The sequence below is a fragment of the Aspergillus undulatus genome, assembly GCF_047715775.1.
Source record: "Aspergillus undulatus strain CBS 261.88 unplaced genomic scaffold BDV17scaffold_10, whole genome shotgun sequence".
In the NCBI taxonomy this organism is placed as follows: Eukaryota; Fungi; Ascomycota; class Eurotiomycetes; order Eurotiales; family Aspergillaceae; genus Aspergillus; species Aspergillus undulatus.
The window spans coordinates 52,269-73,191 of NW_027396614.1; the positions used below are offsets into that span (position 1 = coordinate 52,269).

Below are 20,923 nucleotides of genomic sequence, written 5' to 3' on the forward strand. Positions count from 1 at the left end.
CTCCGCCAGGCACTTGCGACTTGCGTAGCCGTCACAGTCACCACTCACCTTCAATAGCTTCATCCAGAGCTTCAGCTGTCTCCATCCTCCCATACCTACGCCTCCAGCACCTTTGACCACCTCTTCTGAATACCGCTCTGGTGATCCTTTACTTTGAATCTTTCTCAATCTCCATTGCACCTCCCAGATAATCCAATATGTTCATCGCGCGATCGGAATACGGTAAGCTATCTCAACTCCTCTTGAAGCTCTGGCGATCTAACGTTTACTCTCTCTCAGACCGTGGAATCAAGTACGATATCCTCCCCATGTAACATTCCGACGGTTCTCGCATATCCTCTAACCGTGATGTCCGCAGCACCTTCTCCCCCGAAGGCCGTTTATTCCAGGTTGAATACTCTCTCGAAGCTATCAAGCTCGGTTCGACCGCCATCGGTGTATGTCCTCCGTTCCTACCAGTAATTCTCGTCTTGAGTCTATGTCTCGTCCACACCAAAACCATCAACAAGTCATTCCAGCGGTGACCGCAACAGATTCACTGACCATTCAAACAGGTAGCAACATCCGAGGGTGTCATCTTGGGTGTTGAGAAGCGTGTCACATCTACTCTCCTCGAGGCGTCATCGGTCGAGAAGATCGTTGAAATTGATCAGCACATCGGATGTGCTATGTCCGGTCTGCAGGCAGATGCCCGAAACCTCGTCGAACATGCCCGTGTAGAAACCCAGAACCACGCCTTCCACTACGCCGAACCACTGCGGGTTGAGAGCTGCACGCAAGCTATCTGTGACTTGGCTCTGCGATTCGGAGAGACCGGAGATGATGAGGAGAGTGTGATGAGCAGACCTTTTGGTGTTGCTCTTCTAATTGCTGGTATTGACGAGGATGGTCCTCAGCTGTATGTTTTCCTCACCTGGCATCAGTTATGTGGCTGCTCGATGAAACATCCATGCCTCCTGTGCCAGTAACCATGACTGACCGTTTCACGTTCTAGATATCACGCCGAGCCATCCGGTACGTTCTATCGTTACGACGCAAAGGCCATTGGGTCAGGAAGTGAGGGTGCACAGGCAGAGTTGCAAAACGAATACCACCGATCTCTAACACTCGCCGAGGCGGAGACATTGGTTCTTAAGACCCTCAAGCAAGTTATGGAGGAGAAGCTTGACGCCAAGAACGTCCAGTTGGCGAGTGTGACTAAGGAGAAGGGCTTCCAGATCTACAATGACGAAGAGATGGGACGTGCTGTTGAGCAGCTAAGTGAGAATAAATAAGTGATATGCCGAGTCTGTAGTGGCCCAATGAGATATGTGTGCTATAGCAGGTTATGTTCACTAACATAGAAAACAACAATGACCTTGTCTAATGACCCGTTCAGCAATTTTTAGCCCTGGTATGTCCGTATGCATTCGAAAATATGGTATATGGACAGATGCTACTTTTATATGCATCATGCTGGTATCGTGAAGAACGACTAAGACACATTGGTACACTGTCGCCCGCCTCGAACAATCATCGAATCTTATAAACACACGGTTTCAGCACAGCAGCCTCCTCTTCAGCTGACATGCCATTATCAGCAGCAACCGGCTTCTTCTCAATAAATCTCTTCTTCCCAGTAGCGGGAGCGGCCGCAGCAGCATTTGCATATTTCCCCTTCGACGGCGCACCATGCTTCACAAACTCCAGCTTCACAAACATCTTATTCGACTTGTCCACTCTCTCCGACTTAAGCACAAACCCTCTTGTCCTGAAAACCTCCACGAACGCAGAGATGTCGGTCTCGTCGTCCTGATTGGGGCGCGCGTCCTCCGCGAAGATATCCGCGTCGTCAACGTCCGATCCCGCATCGTCATCAGCAGCGCCCTTCTTCTTGAGTTTCTTCTTCTCGGCCTTTGTGAGCGTTCGCTTAGCGCCGATTTGCGCCCTCTTGCGGTGCACTTTACCGAAGCGGGATTTCACCTCGCTAACCCAGCACTCCCCCTTGCCGTCGCTGCGGAGGACACGCCAGGCTTCTTCGACGAAGGAAACCCAGTTCGTGCCCATGAGACTGAGGCAGAAGATGGCGATGTCGGCGGAGCCGGCGTCCATTGGGAGGTTGGAGATGTCGGCTTTGGTGATTGGGGAGCCTTCGGGGGCGTGGAGGTCGAAGCTGGAGAGTTTCAGGTTCAATTTCTTCGCTGATGGCAAGAGGGAACGGTGAAGTGCTGCGTCACCGCAGCCAAGATCGACGATTGTGCAGCTGCCGTTCGGTCGTCGGGGCAGTGGTAGAGCACGAGACCTGGGGTCTGGCTTGTTTCCTTTCTTTGGCGGAGGAACGGCTCCCCTTGTACGAATTGCGCTTATGTATCCGTCGACGGGGTTCGAGGGCCATGATTCCTTGACCTGGCGGGAGAAACCTGCATGGTACTCGTCGAAGAGTTCGGGGCTTGCGGTGAACAGTTCGAGAGCCTTTGTTGAGGGAGTGGTGTAAAGAGTTTCGTTCAAATGACGGAAGCGGGACGAAATCAGCTTTTGCCGCATAGCTTGTTGGAGAGGAGTGAGGGTGGCCTCGGTCTTTGGAGGTGCAGCGGGCAGAGATTCAGCAGCGGGAGCTTCCTTGGGAGTCGCTTGCTCTTCTCCTGTTTGTTGTTGCTGGCCCTTGTTCTTATTCCGTCTCCTCTTCTTGGACCCTTTGCTCTCCTCAGCATCATTCTCCGCCGCAGCAGCTGGTTCGTTAGCTGCTTGCTTGGGTGCCTCATTGTTGTGTTCCTTCTTGCGCTTCTTGTCGGGCTTCAGGTCCTTCAACCCTTCGATGTGCCGGCGAAACATCGCACCGACATTCTTCTTGGTAACCTGATCATCGCGCTTGCGCTTATTGTTCTTCGGGTTGGCTTTCGGCTTTGGGGAGTCGTTGGCTTTGGATTGCACTTGCGGCTCCCTCTGCTGCTTGAGCGCAGAGGCCGAAACGGACCAGCCGGGTACGGCGAACATGGCTAGATCCGAGAACTATCAGTTCAATGTCCAACAATATCGGCCGAAAAGGATCTGCTGACCTGAATTCTGGTGTCAGTCTCAAACTACGATTAAGAAGAGTCCCCCGTTCCTGCAAGAAATTTTTGGTATTCGGTTGCAGTTTCTGCCGGTGTAAAATGGCGGTGTCAATCTCACCGTCTCACTGTCCTTACATATCACATGACATTTTTGGTGCTAACACGGCTTTTACAATGGGAGGACGGTGACAAAAGAGGTAATGCTATATGGCTTTATATGTCTTGGTGCTGTGCAGCTCTCCAACTCGATGAAACAATTTAGGTCGGAAATGGTATCTGTAAACTTGAAGAAGACGATCTCAACTTTTTAAGCGGCCCGCATAGTGAGCTTAAGGCACTGTCGATCCCAGCTGAAGATCATGGATGTGATTGGCCAGAAGGAGCAGCTCTTGAAGCTGGCTCGTGTGCCCATACAACGGGCATCCACGCCTGGACTCTCTATCTCTCCCCGCAACCTTATTCTTTCATTCACTCGTTACCCACGTTTGCCGCCTGTCGACCTCACTTCGGACCCTCTGATTATGGAATTCGCCTTACAGTGGACCTTGTCATTCCGCAATGGAGAACGCGAACCCGATCAACGAAATCCCTCCAGAAGCAGTGCAGAGACTTGAGTTGGGAGCGCCCGAGCAGCCTAACAGGCCAGTGGCAACGCAGCAGTTGGCTATTGCAAAGGTTGCGAGGAAGCGCACCAAGACTGGATGCTTAAGTACGTTTCCTGTTGATTGCAACAGACAAAGGCCGTATAATCGAACAGTGTATTGACTATTGGCCGAGTTTAAGCTTGCCGGCAGCGTCGCATCAAGTGCGACGAAGAGAAGCCAGTCTGCAAAAACTGCACCAAGTCGAAACGCGAATGCAAAGGCTATGCGCAGCGATTGATCTTCAAGAATCCTTTGGGAGTCCCCGGAGTGCCGAGTGCTATTCCACCCCAGCCCATTCCTCCTCCCCATCAGTATGAGGGTCAGATCGATTTTCAATTGACGTCGGCTGGTACCCATGGGCCGATGTTGGCCCCGAAACTTCCTGCAGCCTCTGTCTCGCAGCGCCCTGATATTTCTCGCTCGGATTACAAGGATACTGAGCATGCGTTCACGAAGCAGTTAAGCGTCCCTGCTCAGACATTGCAGCCAGGTCCACCATCAACCTACAAACCGCCAAGCTCCTCGGCTGAAGCCTACCAAGAAACGCAAGAGCAACTAAGCTATGCCCAAATTAACTACACTCGTTTCACTCCCAATGAACGGGACGTTCCTCAAGAATCTCCGGGCACAGTAACACCTTCTCTATCCCAATTCGTCCAAGGAGGCCATGTATGTTTACCCCGTGGTGGTCGCTATCTTACATAACTGATCATTACTGCCAGGCCTTGGAACCGATGACAGCGCCCTCGGGTGCGGTTGCGGCCCTCTATATGCACCAACCTGTAGAGCATCAAGGGCATATTTTGCAGAACCATTTTCTTTCACCCAAAGACTCGCCATTGTCACCCTTCCACTACGAGGAAGAGGAAGACGGCGATTATTATGATGTTGAATCGGACGAGGAGGAAGCAGGGCAAGTAGCCGTACAAAATTTTAACCAGCTGAGTATGGTCATGGCTTCTGCCAATCGGGATGTTCGTTCTTTCACAACATACCTAAACGAGCCAAATATGCTTGCAACTTACGTGCCGACTCTTGGCTCCTCTCCATTCAATAACCCCAAGACAGCTCGGATCTTTCTTCATTTTATCCATGCTACCGGTCCTTCTCTGTCAATTTTCGAGCGGCACGGAACCGACCAATCTACCATGCTGGGTGCTCCAGTTCCAATGGCGAGGCAGGGCTTGTGGACATATACCCTTCCTCTCAAGGCGTTTCAACACCAAGCGTTACAACAAGCCATCCTAGCCTTGGGTTGTCTACATATTGAGTATCTTCAGAATCAGCCATCTACGGCCTCACTCAAACATTACCAGTACGCGCTTAGAAGAGTTGGCAAAGCAGTCGGCCTTCCGGCGCAGCGGAAGCAGCTGGGCACATTGGCGGCCACTTTGCTTTTAGCTTACTATGAAGTGATGACAGCTGACCACTACAAATGGAATAATCATCTTGCAGGATCCGCTCAACTGATTCGCGAGATTGACTTTGCTGTTATAACTCGAGATCTCCGTGCTCAGCGCCGCAATCGTTGGATCGAGCGAAGCAATACCCACAGCTTTTTTGAGGATATTTACATGTTCAACAACCCCACTTTCGCAGATGATCCGTTCGCTGAGTTGGAGACCAGCATTGATGAGGGTATCATAGGCCGTTTAACAGGGCGTGCCATCAGCTATGACCACTTCGGAGAGGTTGAAGGGGAGCACACACGGCCGCGGAAGAAGCACCTTACCCGCAAGGATATCGAAACCTTTCGAACCCAGTGTGATCTTTATTGGTGGTTTTGCAAACAAGACTGGCTGCAAAGCCTCATCAGTGCCGGTCCCTTGTTCTTACCATATTCTCAATGGGGAGAATGTCCCCCGCGTGCGGGCTTGGGCCTGAAGAATGACCTATATGGCACTGCGGATCACCTGAGCTTACTCATGGGCCGACTTGCCGATTTTGGAGTACGAGACAGGAAGAGGAAGTTACAGACAGCCAAGGTTACTGGGTCCCCATGGAGACCAGATGCAAGATTCGGGCAATTCATGGCTCGATTCGCGCGCCGACCAGGAAACCCAGGACAAGCACCGCCTAATGCTCCGTCCGGTCCTCCTGGACCTGCGGGCGCTCCCGGCCCTAGTGGCTTCGGACCACCGCCTAACTTCAGCCAGGGGAAAGGGTCTCAAGGATCCCAGGGAGGCAATGCAAGCGCTCAGCATTCCTCCAGTAGTTCTTCCAGCTCCTCGCCCAGTATGCCTCCGTTTTATGGTATGATACCTTCAAGTGGGCCCAAGCCATTACCTGCCGCTTTTGCGACGACAAAAGACACGGACAACTCATATTCCAATTTCGACGAGGAGATCAATATTTCGTATGAAGAAGCTGAGGACGAGTGGGAGAACATAGTGGCGGCATTCGACTTGTTTGCCGAGTCACTTGGCCCCGACTTTTTGCCTTTACCGGATGATACGACCATGCCAATATATTCTCCGTTCGGGTTGGCCATTCAATACTATACACTCAACATGGCCAGTCTAATGGCATTCTACTATGCCGGCCGTATTCTTTTGTTTCGACTACACCCTTCAATGCCTCCTTGGATGCAGGTGGCAACTGGGTATGCAGCCGGATTAACCGCAGAGCTCGCTCAGACCATAGGGAAGATCGCGGCCGGCATTCATGGTGCTCAAATCGGCGGCCCCGGAATCGACGGCTTCAGTCCAACAGTAGGGGCCTGCTTGATTGAAGTGACAGCACCCATATTCTTCGCGGCTCCGCAGTACGTGAACCCGGAACAACGTGATTGGATTATAACTGTTTTGGACAACATCTCTCGTCTGACAGGATGGAAGACCGCCGACACTATTGGTCGGGGTTGCGAGAGAGCTTGGGTTACCGCTGCAGAGCAAGGACGCGGTCCTCCTTACGAGCGTCGCGAGGAAAGTGGGATGCAGCAGCCGCCAGCTTGGAGGTATGCGGAATTCGAAGCCAATTTCGAGAGACGATTCGTCAATGTCAGCAAGACTCCCATTTGGGCGATGGGGATCCTCAGCCTGGAAGACCATGACTACGAATGAGCTGAATAACGATCCCAAACCCACGCATCTCGTACAAAGGCTTGCAACAGTTTCTTTCCCATAACGGAGATACTCCGAGTACACGTTTAGGAGATATCTGGGCGCTATCTCAGTCATTTGACAAAATATGCACTCGTCTCAGTTGCAATACACGATGGGAACGTGGATAAACCTCTATCCGCGCTGACAAATGTGCTGTCCTATTGATTGATTGCCTCACCTACAACATAGCGTAGTTGTCGTCTGATGTCTTGTGATGGGCCGCCAGCAGACCCGTAACAACCTCGTTCCTGCAGCACGACATGCCAGCGATACGCCAATAATGCCAGGACAGGTCATTGCGCACTAGTGACATGGCCAAACGGCCCCATAGAGTCGATTTGGCCCTGGTGCACGGCCAGCGCTTATCATAGTGCGAGAAACAGTGGGTGAGAAACGCCCAAGTCTCAGGTACAAGTGTAGATCCTAACGGCGAGAACATAGAACATGCGGAGGCCAGCGCTTTGGGCAGCGGCTACGCAGGCAAGGGACAACAGATGAACTACTGTGGCTCTGTAGGTCTACGGAGTCCTCCGCATGTTGTCAGTCTGAGATCGCGTTTGCACTATAGAATGCGAGGCAGGACTGTATACACCGTCTTTCCTACAGCAGCATCAGGGGAAAATAGCTGGCTTGGGTGAGGAAAAGAGCGGAAAAAACTTAAGCAAACGAGGCGCAGGCAGAAACCGCCTCGAAGAGGGAAAGATTACCGTACGGAATTGTATCATCTTTACGGACCATCTGCCTATATTTAGGGGATCCCTCAGATCAATGGACGTCATCGCTCAGCATTATAAAGCACAACGCAGCGCTTCGCTAACTTTCCGACTCCCAGCGCTAACTTTCTTTTAGATCCTCAGGAAACTCTCATCGTCGCTCGATTTTCTGCGGCCGATCTTACATCTTCGGGTCTATATCTTTGTTCCTTGTCCTCATCTGCGGTTCTTTTACCCCACCACACCCAATTGCTGCCTACGGTTCGTTCCTGTCATCCGCCAGCGTCACCCACGGTACGCTCACGCTGACCCCCGGGTCATCCGATCGATATGCCTCGATACTATGATTCTCGCTCCTCCGTGCTGGAGGCTGACTCCGACTACGCCCCTCGTGAGTCGCGCGGTCGCCGCGGGCCTGCGGTTCTCGACCGGCCGTCGCCGCGCCGCTACGAAGACGAGCGCCGTTGGGACGCTCGCCTGCAAGACTTCGATCGCGATCGCTATGCTCTCGCTGCTCGCAGGCCGAGCAGACACCGCGATGATGACCACGTTCCCCACGCCGGGACACTCGTCCGCCAGGAGCGCCGCCATGCTGAGAGCCCGCCTCCCCGGCCGAGGATGCTCCGACGGCAGTCATCTTTGGATACATACGATCGTCTTCCCTCGCGCAAGATAGACGAGTACTACCGCGGTTATCTTCCCAAGGCTGCGCCGAGCCCGCCGCCACTGCGCCGGAGATCACGACGAGAAGAGTTCGTGGCTGTCCCAATTCCAGAGCGTGAGTCTCGGTATAGAGAGACTGTGGAGGAGATCAAGCCATATCCGCGCAAGGGAAAGACTCGGATGCCGCGAAAAATGGTCCATACCCGTGCGATCCGTGAATTTGGCTATCCTTATGAAGAGGAGGTACGTTCCAGACTCATTCCGCTCGCTATTCTTGGTTCTGACAGAGATAGGATGACCTGGTCATTATCCAGTTAGCTCTCTCGAAGGAACAGATTGATGTTATCATCGAGAGAAGTCGCGAGATCAAGCGTCAGGCTGAAGGTACTGTCCACGTGCCATTGTTCACTGAGCATCGAAGCTGACTATAAGCCCAGCCATTCCTATAAGGGCACGATCTCCCGTCCGAGCTACATCCAGACATAGAAGAGTAGAGAGGGTCTCTAGAGAGTCCTTCTCGCCCAGCCCCAGAGCTAGCGAGATGCTGATAATCGAACCGTCGCCCGAGCGATATATATCACCTTCACCCCGTCGCGCCGACTATTCGACGACTACAACAAGGAGAACTATGTCGCGCTCGCGATCGATTTCCATTGCACCCCGTCGTCGCCGCTACTCATCCCCTCCACGCATGGTGATGGAGCGCCGCTCCGAGCGTAGCGACAATCCTGGGCAGCTTGCCATGGTGATTCGCCCAAAGGATAGCGATAGTGATCTTGACGACTATGCTATCGACCAGTACAGACCGCCATTTGACCCAAGCACCGCGCTTTACGGCGATGGTAACGAGGAGGAGGTTCTGGAAGTCAAACGAGACCGCAGAGGTATGTATTTACCTCAGCCTTTGGCCTTGAAACTGTCGTTAACGCTCGCTTCAGGTCCCCCCTCTCGAACTCTTCGTCGTATGCTTGCCACGATGACTTGATCTCTAACGGTCATCTTCCTGACGAGCTTCTTGTTTTCTTCTTATGAGTTTTTGAACGATCTCGACTCGATTCAAGCTTTGTTATTAGACTTTACCTTTCTGCATATGTTCAGATGGACGGGAGTATGTGAGATACCAAGTTTCGGGATTGATTTCTTTTCATTTGTTTATATCCAAGTCCAATCTATACCATCTAGAACTACGTCATATTGCCCTAGTACCTGTAGCTCTCAGTCACGTGTGTGCATCCCCTGCATGTGAAAACGTGGCGGTGCAAGGCGGTGCGTGCGCTACTGCGGGAGGCCTCGACTCGCTCAAGTGTCCACTCCCTATCCCAGCTATCCCCAAACAAACTACGCACAACAATACTCCGTACCTCTTCCTCTAGTCCTGAAACTAGGCCCTCATTTATTCCCTTCTTTTGACCAGCTGGACTGTTGTGACCTTTATCAACCATGGACAAGTTCCAGGCTTTTGGCAAGAACTTCAGGTGAGATAGCAGCCTACATGTTTATCTGTTCCACAGACAGCCGCCAGATCTCCCCTTGCTGTACGATTACTGACTTGAACCTGATGGAACTGTTTTCCGGCACAGTGCGAACTTCACACCTTTCGCTGCGCGCACGCAGCAGTTGATCCGAGAGCAGTTGGGCCAGGTCGAGGACAAGACCCAGCTCCCTGATGATTACATCGAGCTCGAGAAGCGCGTGGACGCTCTGAAGCTGGTGCACCAAAAGCTCCTCCAGGTGACGTACGTATCTGGCCCAAACCTTATTTTTGGTAATAATTGGAAATAATAACCCGGTGTGTTGTGCTGTACTGCAGCTCTCAATACTCCAACGAAGCCTACGACTACCCACCCAACATCCGCGAATCCTTCAACGACCTTGGCCGCACCATCAACGAGAAAGTCGCTCTCCTCTCGCAGGCCAGCACCCCCGCCGAAGCCCAGGCCGCCCTGACCGCTCCACCAGCAGCCAAGCCTCAGCCCAAGACGTTCAGCCATGCTATCGCGCGCGCTTCGCTAGCTGGGTCTCAGGATCTGGCGAGCACCAACGCCGCTGAAGATCCCCTTGCAAATGCGCTGGAGAAGTACGCGCTTGCTTCGGAGAAGGTGGGCGAGGCCCGTCTGGCGCAGGACGCTCAGATCCAGTCGCGGTTCTTGGCTGGGTGGAACACTACGCTTAACACGAACTTGATGTTTGCTGCGAAGGCGCGCAGGAATGTTGAAAACGCTCGTCTGATGCTGGATTCTGTTAAGGCGAAGCATGGCGCTGATCCGGATAACCTCACTGAGGAGGCTCGTTCTGAGATCGAACAGGCGGAGGATGAGTTCGTTGGGCAGACGGAGGAGGCTGTGAGCGTGATGAAGAACGTACGTCAACTGCTCAATGGAGAAGCAGTTGTGGATATGCTAACCTATTCTAGGTTCTCGACACCCCCGAGCCCCTGAGGAATCTTGCGGATCTTATCGCCGCGCAGCTGGAATACCACAAGCGATCCTACGAAATCCTCAGCGAACTGGCCCCGGTTGTTGACTCGCTCCAGGTTGAACAAGAGGTAGCACCCACCCGCTGCAGTTCCGGTCAAAGCACTAATACTTCATAGGCGAGCTACCGTAAGAGCCGCGAGGGCGCCTAGACGAAGGCGAGTCGAAAGAATGAAAACAAATGATGTTCATATTCTGTCTATTCTATCCACCACCTGTCTCTCCCGCTTCGTCTTCCCCCCAGTTCACCTGTTCATGATTCATTTACTTGGACTTTTAAGGTCATATGATATCCCTTGAAGGTGGATATGTGGTTAATCGAACCATAATTATTATCAATTTCAATTCTCTATCTTTTCTCCTAAGCATTAGACAATCGTATCGGACGCAATCCCTGCAACCCCATGCTGAACCTTGTCCCTGATCGTCACCTCAACCCTTCCCTTCGACATTGTCTCAATCCCCAACCACCTGTCCGTCTGTTTGAACCCAGCTCATACTTCGGGTCCCAAACAACTCCCGCCATAAGAGTAGAAACAGCTTCCATGGTGAACTGCCCCCGCCGGAGCATCCCTAACCCCTTCCCAAACATCTCTCGCGCTTCCATCTCCTTAACAATCCGTCTCCCTGGATTGGTGCCACACCTCTTCACAATTGCCAGCGCCTCATTCTGCGTAATCGTCCCCCCATGAATCTGCACACAGTGTCCCTGAACTTCCCAGGCTGTCGTAAAACTCCAACAATCGCGCTCGCAACCGTCCCAAAATCAGAAACGCTAAACGGGACATCGCCCCCGCCGACCACGTCCGCTGTGCGCTTCTGCAATTCCAGCACGAAGGGTAAATCGAATACGTACTCTAGGAACCCGCCGCACGACACAATTCGTCCATCCCATCTCACTGTTCCTTGAGCTTGAGGATATTTGCGATTGCGACGCAAGATAGCGCTCTATCTCCCTAACATTCGTATAAGGAGGTATTTAAATCTCTTACGACGCCACAGGGAGTCTTCGTGCTCATTGCGTATTCAGTCAGCGGGTATGAAATGCTTTATTACACCTACGGCGATCGCAGCGTCGATAAGGGGCTTCTGCGAGACAATTGCTGTTCCCACGATTGTTGAGACTACTGCGTCGACGCCCTGCAGGGCTGATTTGAGGGCCTCGATGGAGGCGTAGTCTACTTCGTGGACTTTGACGCCGGGGAGGGTGTCTTTGAGCGTTGATGTTGGTGTTGATGCCGAGCGGATGAGGATTGTGTCTGTGGAATCGGACTTCAGCAGATCCGAGAGGACAGCGGTGCCGATGCGGCCTTTCTCGGCATATTCATATAGGGATGAAGGATATGATATCGAAGACCGGGAGGGGGGTTAGGTAGTAGGTACTTACGCCGGCTAGGGCTACCTTTGTGATGAGCGTGGGACTCATTGCAGAGAGCCGGTGGTGACTCTCAGCACTCAAGGCTCGCTATATGGAGACTTGGTCTTATAAAGAAAGGTAGATTGCTTACCTATCAACAAAGAAATAGTGCGGCCGCAGGCACCTTCATCAAATTCAGGCGTCCACTACGCTTCCCAAGCAGCTCAATTCCTACTGGCGGCACATCCATCCAGTGAGCATGATAAATAGCAAGTACAACTGAGCTAACTAGCTTTCCAAGCTGTATAAAAGGCAAAAATATATCAGACAGTTGCGTAAAGCATGCATACGTACAAGTAGCTCTCGGTATACTTCTGCTAGAGCACAGCCACAAGCACCAGCCACAGCGGGAGCCCCATCATGATCTGGCGTGGGCGTGGCAGTTATCGGGGAAGCTCCCATCAGCTTCAAGTCTCGTCATTGAAAACTCAACCCACGAACTACTCTCTCACGATCGCGACTCCTCATCAATATATCGAACGCCGCGTCGCACCCATTTCCTGACTCGATATTGATCCCGGCGCGCACAGTCACTTCGGCGAACGAATCCGATTCCTCAGCCGTTGACACCTCCGCTCCAACAACTCCAGTCACAACTATAGTCTAGTCCTCCATCCAACACCCAATATTCTCCAGAGACGGAAATCGATTTGCTCTGAAGGCTCGGCTGGCCCAGTCTCTCTCTCCATTTCGCATCAGCGTCCTCCGTCTACCTCTCAATCTCCTTAGCTTCAGCAAACGAAACATACCATGGCAAACGGGTACGCATAGAGCATACAACACAATACAAGCCTGGGATTCAGGACTCAAGGAAGGATTACAGAGGGCTAACAGGGTGTATATACAGCTGGAGCCTCATAATCGGCCTCATCATCGTCGTGGCCGCCGCTGTCGCGGCTTGGGTGTTTAGTCCGAAGGGGGATAACCAGACGTATGTTTCTCTTCTTCTTCCTGCACTTAACGCCTTGATTTTTTGTTCTTGGTTTTTCGACGCTATTTTCTCGTCTCGTCTCGTCGAACCTGAAACCGAAACCGCCCTGGTGCTGCGTGAATTGTGAATTGGATTCATGAAAGCAACACTAAGCTGACGTTGGCTGTTCGATCTCTACAGGCTCTGGCGAAGCACGCTCATCCTGTCGCTTGCGAGTTGTTATTTGATGTGGGGTATGTATTCTTTTTCTAACCCTTCCCCTTTCAAGTCTCTGTCAGGAGAGAAGGTTGTGTGTACTAATGATGCATGAAATAGCGATTACGTTCCTGGCACAGTGGCACCCTCTTATTGCGCCGAAGCGGGCTGATATTCGGCCTGGTCGGGTGCCGGAGTAGGTTTGGAAGTTTTTGGGTGGTCTTTGGGGAAGACTAGATGCCGCCTTGTTTGGGGGTAAATGGGTTTCTGAAGGGGTTCGCTCAGGGTCGGTTCTATGTGCCTATGGCATGAACAGTACCTGCATCTCCTAGTGCAGGACGATATTATGTTATGTATAGTTATTTCCTTTGATTAATCTATATCCATTGGCATTTCATTGAATGAATGTATGGTTTCTTAACCAGTCAGCTTGGTCACCAGCGAAGGGAAGACCGGTTATCCAACACCGACAGCCCCTAAGATAAGCCTCTGTACAGTCCACCTAGCCATCAGCCCCGCCACCGCCAGCGCCACGGCACGCAAGTACCCACAGCCGAGCAGGATATAGAGAGCCTCGATATTGCTCAGCAGCACGAGGTGCGTATCCGCCGCGGCAAGCGTAAAAAGCGAGCTCACGAGATCGACAAAGTTCGCTATGTAACTGTTCGGTACAGCTGCGGGCATGAGGCGGACTAGACCTTCTAGCACCGAAGCGGAGACGGATGACGATCCAGATTCTGAGCCTGGGGTCGTCGAATCCGAGCTGGAGCTGGAGCTGGAAGTCGCCCCGGCAGGAGTTATACCGCTCAGAGCGCGTTGCGCAAGATTCTGTGCAGTTGCGGAGCTCCCCGAGACCGAGCCTGAGCTGGGACTAGAGCTAGAAGCTGCGGAGCTGCGGTTTCCGTCCGGGCCCCAGATGACGAGAAGGATCGGGAAGAGCTTCGCGCAGCTGCTTACAAAAAGAGCAGTGCTGATTGCTGTCGGGCTGGGATGAGACGGTGGGGAAATCGTCTGGAGAGTTTGGATAGGAGCCGTAGATGCGCGTCGGAGCGGCGGGGGTAACGTGGAGAAAGGCTCGCGCGGGCTAGAAGGCTGGCCGGCATTTGGACGTTGGTTTTCGAGCCCCGGTAATTCCTGCGACGCATATTGCGGCGTGGCTTTGGGTGGGCTTTGAGAAGATGAAGCTGCGGTATTTTGTTGTTGTGTTTGAGGGAAAGAGGGTAGGATTGGTGTAGTAGGGTCCGAGAGGACAGAGGGTTCGGATGGAGGGGCATTTGGAGTGTTGCTGGATTGTTTCTTGGGCGAGGGCGCGAATATCGATGCGAGAAGGCGGATTGTGAGGTGATGGGCCAGAGTCGCGAGGGCATTCAAGGTTAGGAAGAAGAGGTATTGCACGATGATCGGAGCGCGCAAGAGGAAGGTGGTCTCGATCGACGGCGACTTTTCAATGCGCGCCCAGGTAAGATAGACATCGAATAGGAGGAGTAAAACTCCAAGGCGCTTTATTGACGGCTTTAGCAATGGTTGTTAGTCAATTGAACAGTTCTAACGAGCCGGAAGGGCATGGTACATCGAACTTGTGCTCGTCGCTTTCGAGCCTGTTGGAGAGGAGATGACGGTACACCTTAAAAGTCAGCGGAGGTCCAAAGACGGCATGAGCAACGCACCTGCGGCTTGATCAGGACGAGGTCAATAAATATAACCACAAAATCATATTCGACGTATTTGTCGGCGAATCGCTTGCAACGCGGACATTGCGTCAAGCGCACGCCTTTCCCCAGAGATCGATCATCGGCGCGACTATACGCGCTGTACAGATGAGAGACGGGGTACGAGCACTCAATGCAGATCGGCATCGTCAGTGGACGCCCATGATGAGCAATTCAAGTCAATAGATTGGTATGCTGCATTGCATGTAAAGGAGAGAATGTGGCTCCTGGCTGTTGATAGATGACGATAAGACCGAGGGCGGTGAGTCCGATAAAAGGAGTCACAGTAGCCAAAATAACTTGACCAGTGTTATAGATTCTGTATATTCTCTAGTCTATCTCTATGTGCAACGAATATAAAGTGTTTATATGCATAGATCAGTCAATTACCCCAGTGTTGTCCGCCCAACTGGGCTGGATGCTTCGACAAACAGCCTCATAGTCACGGAACATCTGCGGCTGATCGGGCAGGTCAGGAGTCGTCCAGAACATGGTCCAGTTGGTATCGGCGAGCTTCCATGTTCCGAGCGAACGCTCAAAGTACCATTTGTTCACAGGGTTGTCTTTTCGGCTGCGCCAGCATACCCCGTTAGGGAAGCATGTCCGGACCATGGCATTGAACACAATGTCCGCGACGCCACCTGCGCCCTGGCTCCGTTTGAGGACCGCGAACTTGTCAAGGTACGGCACCATTCTGGCCTTGCTACCCTCGCTTCCGTCATCTTCCACGCCTGGAGGTAGCTCCCATGTCAATATAGCACCACCTTCATACTCTCCGGCAATGATCAAACCGGCCAGGCGGCCATTCACTCGGTTGAGGTAGTCCTTGACGTCGAGCTTGCGGTTGAACGAGTCTTCAATCAGATGTACAAGTCGGGGGAGATCCACTGTGGGATCCTCAAGGGTCATGTTCGGGCGCGTCTGGGCCGTCCATACCTGGACGCGCGGATCCGGGATGAGACTGACGGGCATGCCTCGCTTCACAAACGTGGTAGGAGGCGCAGGGAGATGAAGCGAGCCGCGCGCCCGTCGGCTCAAAGGTAACGAGGATGAAAGTAGTGGCTTGTCCGTGAGGAGGTTATGGATTAGAGGATTTCGTTGCCGTCGGGTACCGACTGACAATTCCGATTGAGTCGCTTCGGGTGAACGCGCGGAGTTGGCAACTTCGACAGGTGAAGTTATGATTCCGGAAGACGCAGACGGAAGCATTGCCAACGCTTGCTGCGATAGCCGTAGATTATCCAAGTGGCCGTGAATGGTGCTTTCGCCAACATTGACAGTCATGACGGCTTGTTTTGACGGGGTGGAGGCAAGCTCGGAGCTGGCGAATTTGGAGAACGGATTGCTTTCCATTATAAAATCAGAAACCATGTTCGCGCCCTGGGCTCGGGTCACCGGGTCGCAGACCTGAAGTAGCTCGCGCTCGATGTTGTCGAATTCTTGGTCCATGTTGATGAAAGCATGGGACGTCTGGGGCCCTCTAAAAGCTGGAATACCGCCCAGAGGGTCTAACAGGATGACTCGATCCAGAGATACTTCCTTTTGTAAATCACCAATCTTCCGAGCTGTAATCATGGGATCCTCGTCAGGATCCGGGGTCAAAGTCAGACCTGCGAGCTCCTTCGTCAGAGCAATAACGGTATCATTGGCCGGAACTATCACAGCCTTAGGCACATCTTCCGTATAGGCGATTGGTCCGACAATTAGGATATGACCATCCCGCAAGGGCCCCAGAAGCTGCTTTCGAGACGAAACTGTGGGTATGTGCGGATTCTTCGCCGAGAATGATAAAACTGAGTCTAGATGAGAGGATTTCGAGTCCGGCTGGGCGTCAACGGCCGTCGCAATGCGGCTGACCTGCTCCGCAGCTATTTTCCGCAGCGTATTGGTATCCCCATCCGAGCCCGGATCGACCACCACACAACAGGCCATGCCCAGCCGATTGATTTGTGAGAGGGTCCTGGCGACCCCATTTAAAGTATAATCATCCAGGAGCTGCGGCGTTTTGATCTTGACCAAAGCCAGATGAAGTCGCTCTGGTATATCATCCTGCGCCGGTGTCGGGGTCGAGTCATGTCTGAAGACGGGGCTTTGATACACTGATCTTGATGCGCCGTAGAAAGACCCCAAGTTGACTCCGGAAGGCAGTGATTCGGCGACGTTCTGCTCCGCCGGTCTGCTCGGCGGTTTCTTGTGGGGCTTCGTCGGCTGTTGGGCTTTAAGGCGCGCAAGATACGATTTCGCTTCTCGTTTGGTGGACGCCGAGTTAAGCAAGCTCATAAAGAAGTCCTAAAACAGGATTTATGTTATAGTATGCTCAAAAAGCAATTATAGAGCTGAGTAACATACCCGATCAAGAAGCTTCTCCTTCGCACGACGACCGAGGCGGTCATAGCTCTTGCTGGTGGAGAAGTCGGCACTCTGGTTGACTCTGCGATCGCATGACGAAGAGAAGCACCGGCGAGGAGTCGGGATAGATTCATCACCGCTACTTACAACAGTTGAATGCAGCTAAATAGAGAAAACACAAATTAGGAATGGTCCTTCGAAAAGGTTGGAGCTGTTCGTACCTTGAGAGGGGACTGCGCAGCCCGCGGCCAAGCGAGCGCCCTCGAGCTCATGGTTTAGTTCTGGGGTTGCCGGTATCCCATAGCAGGTACAGGAACAAGCAGACTATAAGGCACCTCAAGGAACCGGAATGACAGAGAACATTGTGGGACTGGGGAGCAGATGGCGGTCGGAGGAGATGAAAATAAAATGGGTCGATATCGCGAGGGAAAAACCGTGAGTCAATTATGATGCGCTCCGCTCTCGGCTGCGCCCAGTAGTCCCGAGGCCGATCACGCTCATCGTTGCTCTTAATCGTGAGGCATTTCCAATCCAAATATCTAGACCTGAGGGACTCATCAATTTTGAATTGATTCGTCAAAGGTCACTTTATATGGAAATAACTGAGAGGGGTTGGAGAAGGGGTTGCCGAAGGAATCGCTTCACCGTTGGACGAATGGCCTTGGCTCATGTCGGAGAGGGGTTCAATTTATACATCACAAGCTCGCCGAGTGTGGTTGCATTTGCAAAGGCCCAGAGAACCAGAATGATCAGGCTGAACTATGTCCCACCTTGACGGCGGCGGTGTTCTGAAATCAATAACATTTATGAGTATCGGCCGTGACCGTTGCAGCTTTATTCTTCCGTCTAAACTTTTATCAAGCTCAGTGTGAAGACCGACTCTGCCCATTGTACTAAATACCCCTGTCAACCACAGGAAGGCTATCTCATAACATCTACTTGGAGTTGCACAGCCGTTGGCTATTTCGTCCGTATACCGCCGATCTAAACAACTGTTGCCGTATTACCCCAGATCATCCGTAGAAGCATCGGCACACACGTCTTCCGAACCAGGACTTCTCATCGACCGGCTTCAGCACTGCCAGCCAGAGTGGAATGTGCTCGAGTCGAAGTACAACCTTCTACAGTCCCAAGGAAACAGGCAGCAATTCATCAAGAAATGCCAGTCCGGCACATTCGACGGGGTCGTGGGTCTCTATAGGACGAACTCGATTGCTGAGACAGGAAACTTCAATCAATCCCTGATCTCGCTACTCCCGAGCACGCTGAGATATATCGGACACAATGGGGCTGGGTACGACAACGTTGATGTCCAGGCTTGCGCCGTGCGGGGTACGTATTTCGAATACACCACGGGTAGTTGCAAATGCGACCGCAGACGTGGCCATGTTCCTGATCTTGGGAACACTGCGGAACACAATGATTCACGAAGCAGTACGAAACAACGAATGGAAAGGCAGTACCCCAATCGGCCGCGTCCCTGAAGGTAAGGTTCCTGAAATTCTCAGGATGGGAAGTGTCGGACAGGTACGCGTGCTCTTTGAATACTCGAGTGTCAAGCTGACCCGCAATAGGCATTTGCTCGGCGCGCAGGAGCTTTTGGTATGAAGATCATATATTATGATCGCTCGAGGCTTCCAGCGAACAAGGAGGGTAAGTTTAGCTGTCCAACATGTTCGAGTGCTGTCTAACCATTGAAGGGGATGTGAGATATGTGACTATGGACGAACTCTTAGAGCAGTTCGATATAGTCAGCTTGAGTTTGCCATTAACAGCTGCGACGCAGCATCTCATCTCCAGCCCAGAGATCGAGAAGATGAAAGAAGGCGCAGTAACCATAAATACTGCACGCGGTCCGCTACTAGACGAAGAGGCGTTAGTGAAGGGTCTCCAGACGGGCAAGTTGAGCTCTGCTGGACTCGACGTCCATGAGAATGAGCCAAACATCCATCCTGAGCTCGACAACAACAAAGGGTGATGCTTCTGCCGCACCTCGGTACGACGACCGTAGGGACAAAGCGGGAGATGAAACTGCTGGCGATCAGGAATTTGGAGAGCGCGTTGGACAAAGGAGAACTCTTGACCCCGTTCGATGTATAGTGTAGAGTCACGAGGGACGATTGAGATAAGCACTGAGAGTGGGGGGAGATCCAGATAGGCACCAGGTCCAGACATCAACCGCAATCTCGTGCCCCGCAGTTCTCGATGAAAACTCTTCAAACTCAATACTGCGCGGGCGACTGATGGTGAGTAAGACAGACAATGACTGCTGGCTTCTTCATGTCATCGACCAGGATCTGATCTTTTTGCAGCTGCAGGATCTGGCTAAGAGTTCTCGGCTCTCGATTAAATCTCTTCTGATTGCAAGCCTTATCGCCTGCATTATTCCCGACCCACCGGTGGCCACCAGCCCACCACCGACTCTGGTCCCGACGCATTTTTTCGATCGGATTTACCTACCGTCCGCACAATCGCTCCTTCCAGACCATCTTTGCTTTCATATTGCACTCTCGTTCGCTCAAAAACACCGCCGTTCTATATATACGACAAATCAGTTTAGTCGACGCCTCCACCATCCCTGCATTTCCAAGCCATGTCGGACCAGTCACATCGGTACGCAGACCACCCCATCAACGGGCTGAAACCCTTATCCAACGGAGACGGATTCTCCTTGCCGATCACCGGTAACGATCTCTCGCGCTCGGACGGATATGACCACTCAGACGCGATTATGGCGAACGGACTGCCGTTGGAAGAAACAGACGAAGACGAAGATGAGGAGGAGGTCGACGATGACTATGTCGCGGTTGACCATGACGACCTGAACGAATACCCCTACTGGTTCCGCCGCCCGCCCGTGCACCAACCCTCGAAGCTGGACGACCTGCATCCCTTCGTACAGGTGCTGACAGAGTCGAACGTGGACGACTGTGTGGCCGTGGAAGAGGCGTTTCCTGAGAACGAGCGCTGTACCCGAGAGAAGGTATGCATCCCTTGTTCGCAGTTGCAATTATAGCACGCATACTGACATGCGCTACTTAGTTCCTCTACCGTCTTGGAAGATGTCCTGAACTCTGTCTCGGTCTCTTCACCCTCCCAATCCTTGGCGAGGACCAGCCGAAACCTCGCCCTACCCTTGTCGGACACATTGTTGCCACTCGCACGTCTACAACCCATGTGACGGATAAGACTATGCAGCTGCCTGCGGATTGGAAGACACAGCGCTCGACAGTGGTCGATGGGGAGGTCGTTGGTCACGATGAGTACGGCAGCTCGATCGCGATTCATTCTCTTGCGGTCCTGCCCGAACACCAGGGGAAGCACGTTGCCAGTACATTGATGAAGTCGTACATCCAGAGGATCCGAGAGGCATCTATCGCTGATCGCCTTGTGATCATTGTCCACGATCACCTCATTCCGTTCTATGAGTCTTTTGGTTTCGAGAACCGCGGGAAAAGTCAGTGCCAGTTTGGTGGTGGTGGTTGGACAGATATGGTAGGTTTCTCGTTTGCTTGGAGCTGTTTGGACTCCTTGCTAACTGTGTGTAGGCGCTGGAGTTTAACGCCGAGTGAGCTGGTCTCTGAGACAATACTCTCACCTTCGCTTCCGCTACGAGCATTTTCCTCATTCGCTTTTGACTAGCATTCTGTTTCTTCATTCGCCTTTTTGTTATGTATTCCTTCACTCATCGG

The 20,923-nt window shown here is 52.4% G+C and overlaps 11 protein-coding genes across 11 annotated transcripts; 7 read left to right on the plus strand and 4 right to left on the minus strand.

Annotated features, from left to right (window-relative positions):
- The first annotated feature begins 4 nt into the window (after positions 1-4).
- On the plus strand, positions 5-1,369 carry pup2 (proteasome core particle subunit alpha 5). The gene is made up of 5 exons (XM_073757074.1): positions 5-222; positions 280-292; positions 359-437; positions 555-898; positions 995-1,369. The coding sequence occupies exons 1-5, from the start codon at positions 198-200 to the stop codon at positions 1,272-1,274; spliced, it is 741 nt and encodes a 246-aa protein (XP_073618108.1). The 5' UTR covers positions 5-197; the 3' UTR covers positions 1,275-1,369.
- Positions 1,370-1,410: 41 nt separating this feature from the next.
- BDV17DRAFT_256409 (25S rRNA (adenine645-N1)-methyltransferase) lies at positions 1,411-3,060 on the minus strand. The gene has a single exon (XM_073757075.1). The coding sequence runs from the start codon at positions 2,971-2,973 to the stop codon at positions 1,513-1,515; it is 1,461 nt and encodes a 486-aa protein (XP_073618109.1). The 5' UTR covers positions 2,974-3,060; the 3' UTR covers positions 1,411-1,512.
- A 530-nt stretch (positions 3,061-3,590) lies between these two features.
- On the plus strand, positions 3,591-6,738 carry BDV17DRAFT_288821 (putative C6 finger domain protein; the record flags this gene model as incomplete). Its single annotated transcript, XM_073761500.1, has 3 exons — positions 3,591-3,741; positions 3,816-4,345; positions 4,399-6,738. 3 exons carry the CDS (start codon positions 3,591-3,593, stop codon positions 6,736-6,738), a joined length of 3,021 nt encoding a protein of 1,006 aa, XP_073618110.1.
- A 787-nt stretch (positions 6,739-7,525) lies between these two features.
- On the plus strand, positions 7,526-9,350 carry BDV17DRAFT_14038 (uncharacterized protein). The gene is made up of 3 exons (XM_073754287.1): positions 7,526-8,399; positions 8,450-8,540; positions 8,594-9,350. The coding sequence occupies exons 1-3, from the start codon at positions 7,824-7,826 to the stop codon at positions 9,139-9,141; spliced, it is 1,215 nt and encodes a 404-aa protein (XP_073618111.1). The 5' UTR covers positions 7,526-7,823; the 3' UTR covers positions 9,142-9,350.
- A 138-nt stretch (positions 9,351-9,488) lies between these two features.
- On the plus strand, positions 9,489-10,995 carry BDV17DRAFT_256427 (BAR domain-containing protein). Its single transcript, XM_073757076.1, has 5 exons — positions 9,489-9,631; positions 9,737-9,892; positions 9,967-10,516; positions 10,570-10,701; positions 10,750-10,995. The coding sequence occupies exons 1-5, from the start codon at positions 9,597-9,599 to the stop codon at positions 10,780-10,782; spliced, it is 906 nt and encodes a 301-aa protein (XP_073618112.1). The 5' UTR covers positions 9,489-9,596; the 3' UTR covers positions 10,783-10,995.
- A 661-nt stretch (positions 10,996-11,656) lies between these two features.
- Positions 11,657-12,056, minus strand: BDV17DRAFT_288824 (uncharacterized protein; the record flags this gene model as incomplete). Its single annotated transcript, XM_073761501.1, has 2 exons — positions 11,657-11,944; positions 12,018-12,056. The coding sequence occupies 2 exons, from the start codon at positions 12,054-12,056 to the stop codon at positions 11,657-11,659; spliced, it is 327 nt and encodes a 108-aa protein (XP_073618113.1).
- A 376-nt stretch (positions 12,057-12,432) lies between these two features.
- On the plus strand, positions 12,433-13,570 carry BDV17DRAFT_256430 (ATPase, V0 complex, subunit E1/e2). The gene is made up of 4 exons (XM_073757077.1): positions 12,433-12,808; positions 12,895-12,978; positions 13,159-13,211; positions 13,294-13,570. The coding sequence occupies exons 1-4, from the start codon at positions 12,798-12,800 to the stop codon at positions 13,371-13,373; spliced, it is 228 nt and encodes a 75-aa protein (XP_073618114.1). The 5' UTR covers positions 12,433-12,797; the 3' UTR covers positions 13,374-13,570.
- A 19-nt stretch (positions 13,571-13,589) lies between these two features.
- Positions 13,590-15,155, minus strand: BDV17DRAFT_256432 (sterol homeostasis protein ARV1). Its single transcript, XM_073757078.1, has 3 exons — positions 14,841-15,155; positions 14,744-14,797; positions 13,590-14,685 (listed from the first exon to the last, which is right to left on the minus strand). Exons 1-3 carry the CDS (start codon positions 15,027-15,029, stop codon positions 13,630-13,632), a joined length of 1,299 nt encoding a protein of 432 aa, XP_073618115.1. The 5' UTR covers positions 15,030-15,155; the 3' UTR covers positions 13,590-13,629.
- On the minus strand, positions 15,116-17,207 carry arg2 (acetyl-CoA:L-glutamate N-acetyltransferase). Its single transcript, XM_073754293.1, has one exon. It carries the CDS (start codon positions 17,160-17,162, stop codon positions 15,261-15,263), a length of 1,902 nt encoding a protein of 633 aa, XP_073618116.1. The 5' UTR covers positions 17,163-17,207; the 3' UTR covers positions 15,116-15,260.
- A 785-nt stretch (positions 17,208-17,992) lies between these two features.
- On the plus strand, positions 17,993-19,331 carry BDV17DRAFT_280200 (D-mandelate dehydrogenase-like dehydrogenase; the record flags this gene model as incomplete). Its single annotated transcript, XM_073759841.1, has 6 exons — positions 17,993-18,099; positions 18,244-18,563; positions 18,610-18,758; positions 18,806-18,884; positions 18,932-19,133; positions 19,205-19,331. 6 exons carry the CDS (start codon positions 17,993-17,995, stop codon positions 19,329-19,331), a joined length of 984 nt encoding a protein of 327 aa, XP_073618117.1.
- A 195-nt stretch (positions 19,332-19,526) lies between these two features.
- Positions 19,527-20,836, plus strand: BDV17DRAFT_14066 (polyamine acetyltransferase). Its single transcript, XM_073754294.1, has 3 exons — positions 19,527-20,214; positions 20,274-20,726; positions 20,780-20,836. The coding sequence occupies exons 1-3, from the start codon at positions 19,825-19,827 to the stop codon at positions 20,801-20,803; spliced, it is 867 nt and encodes a 288-aa protein (XP_073618118.1). The 5' UTR covers positions 19,527-19,824; the 3' UTR covers positions 20,804-20,836.
- The last annotated feature ends 87 nt before the right edge of the window (positions 20,837-20,923 follow it).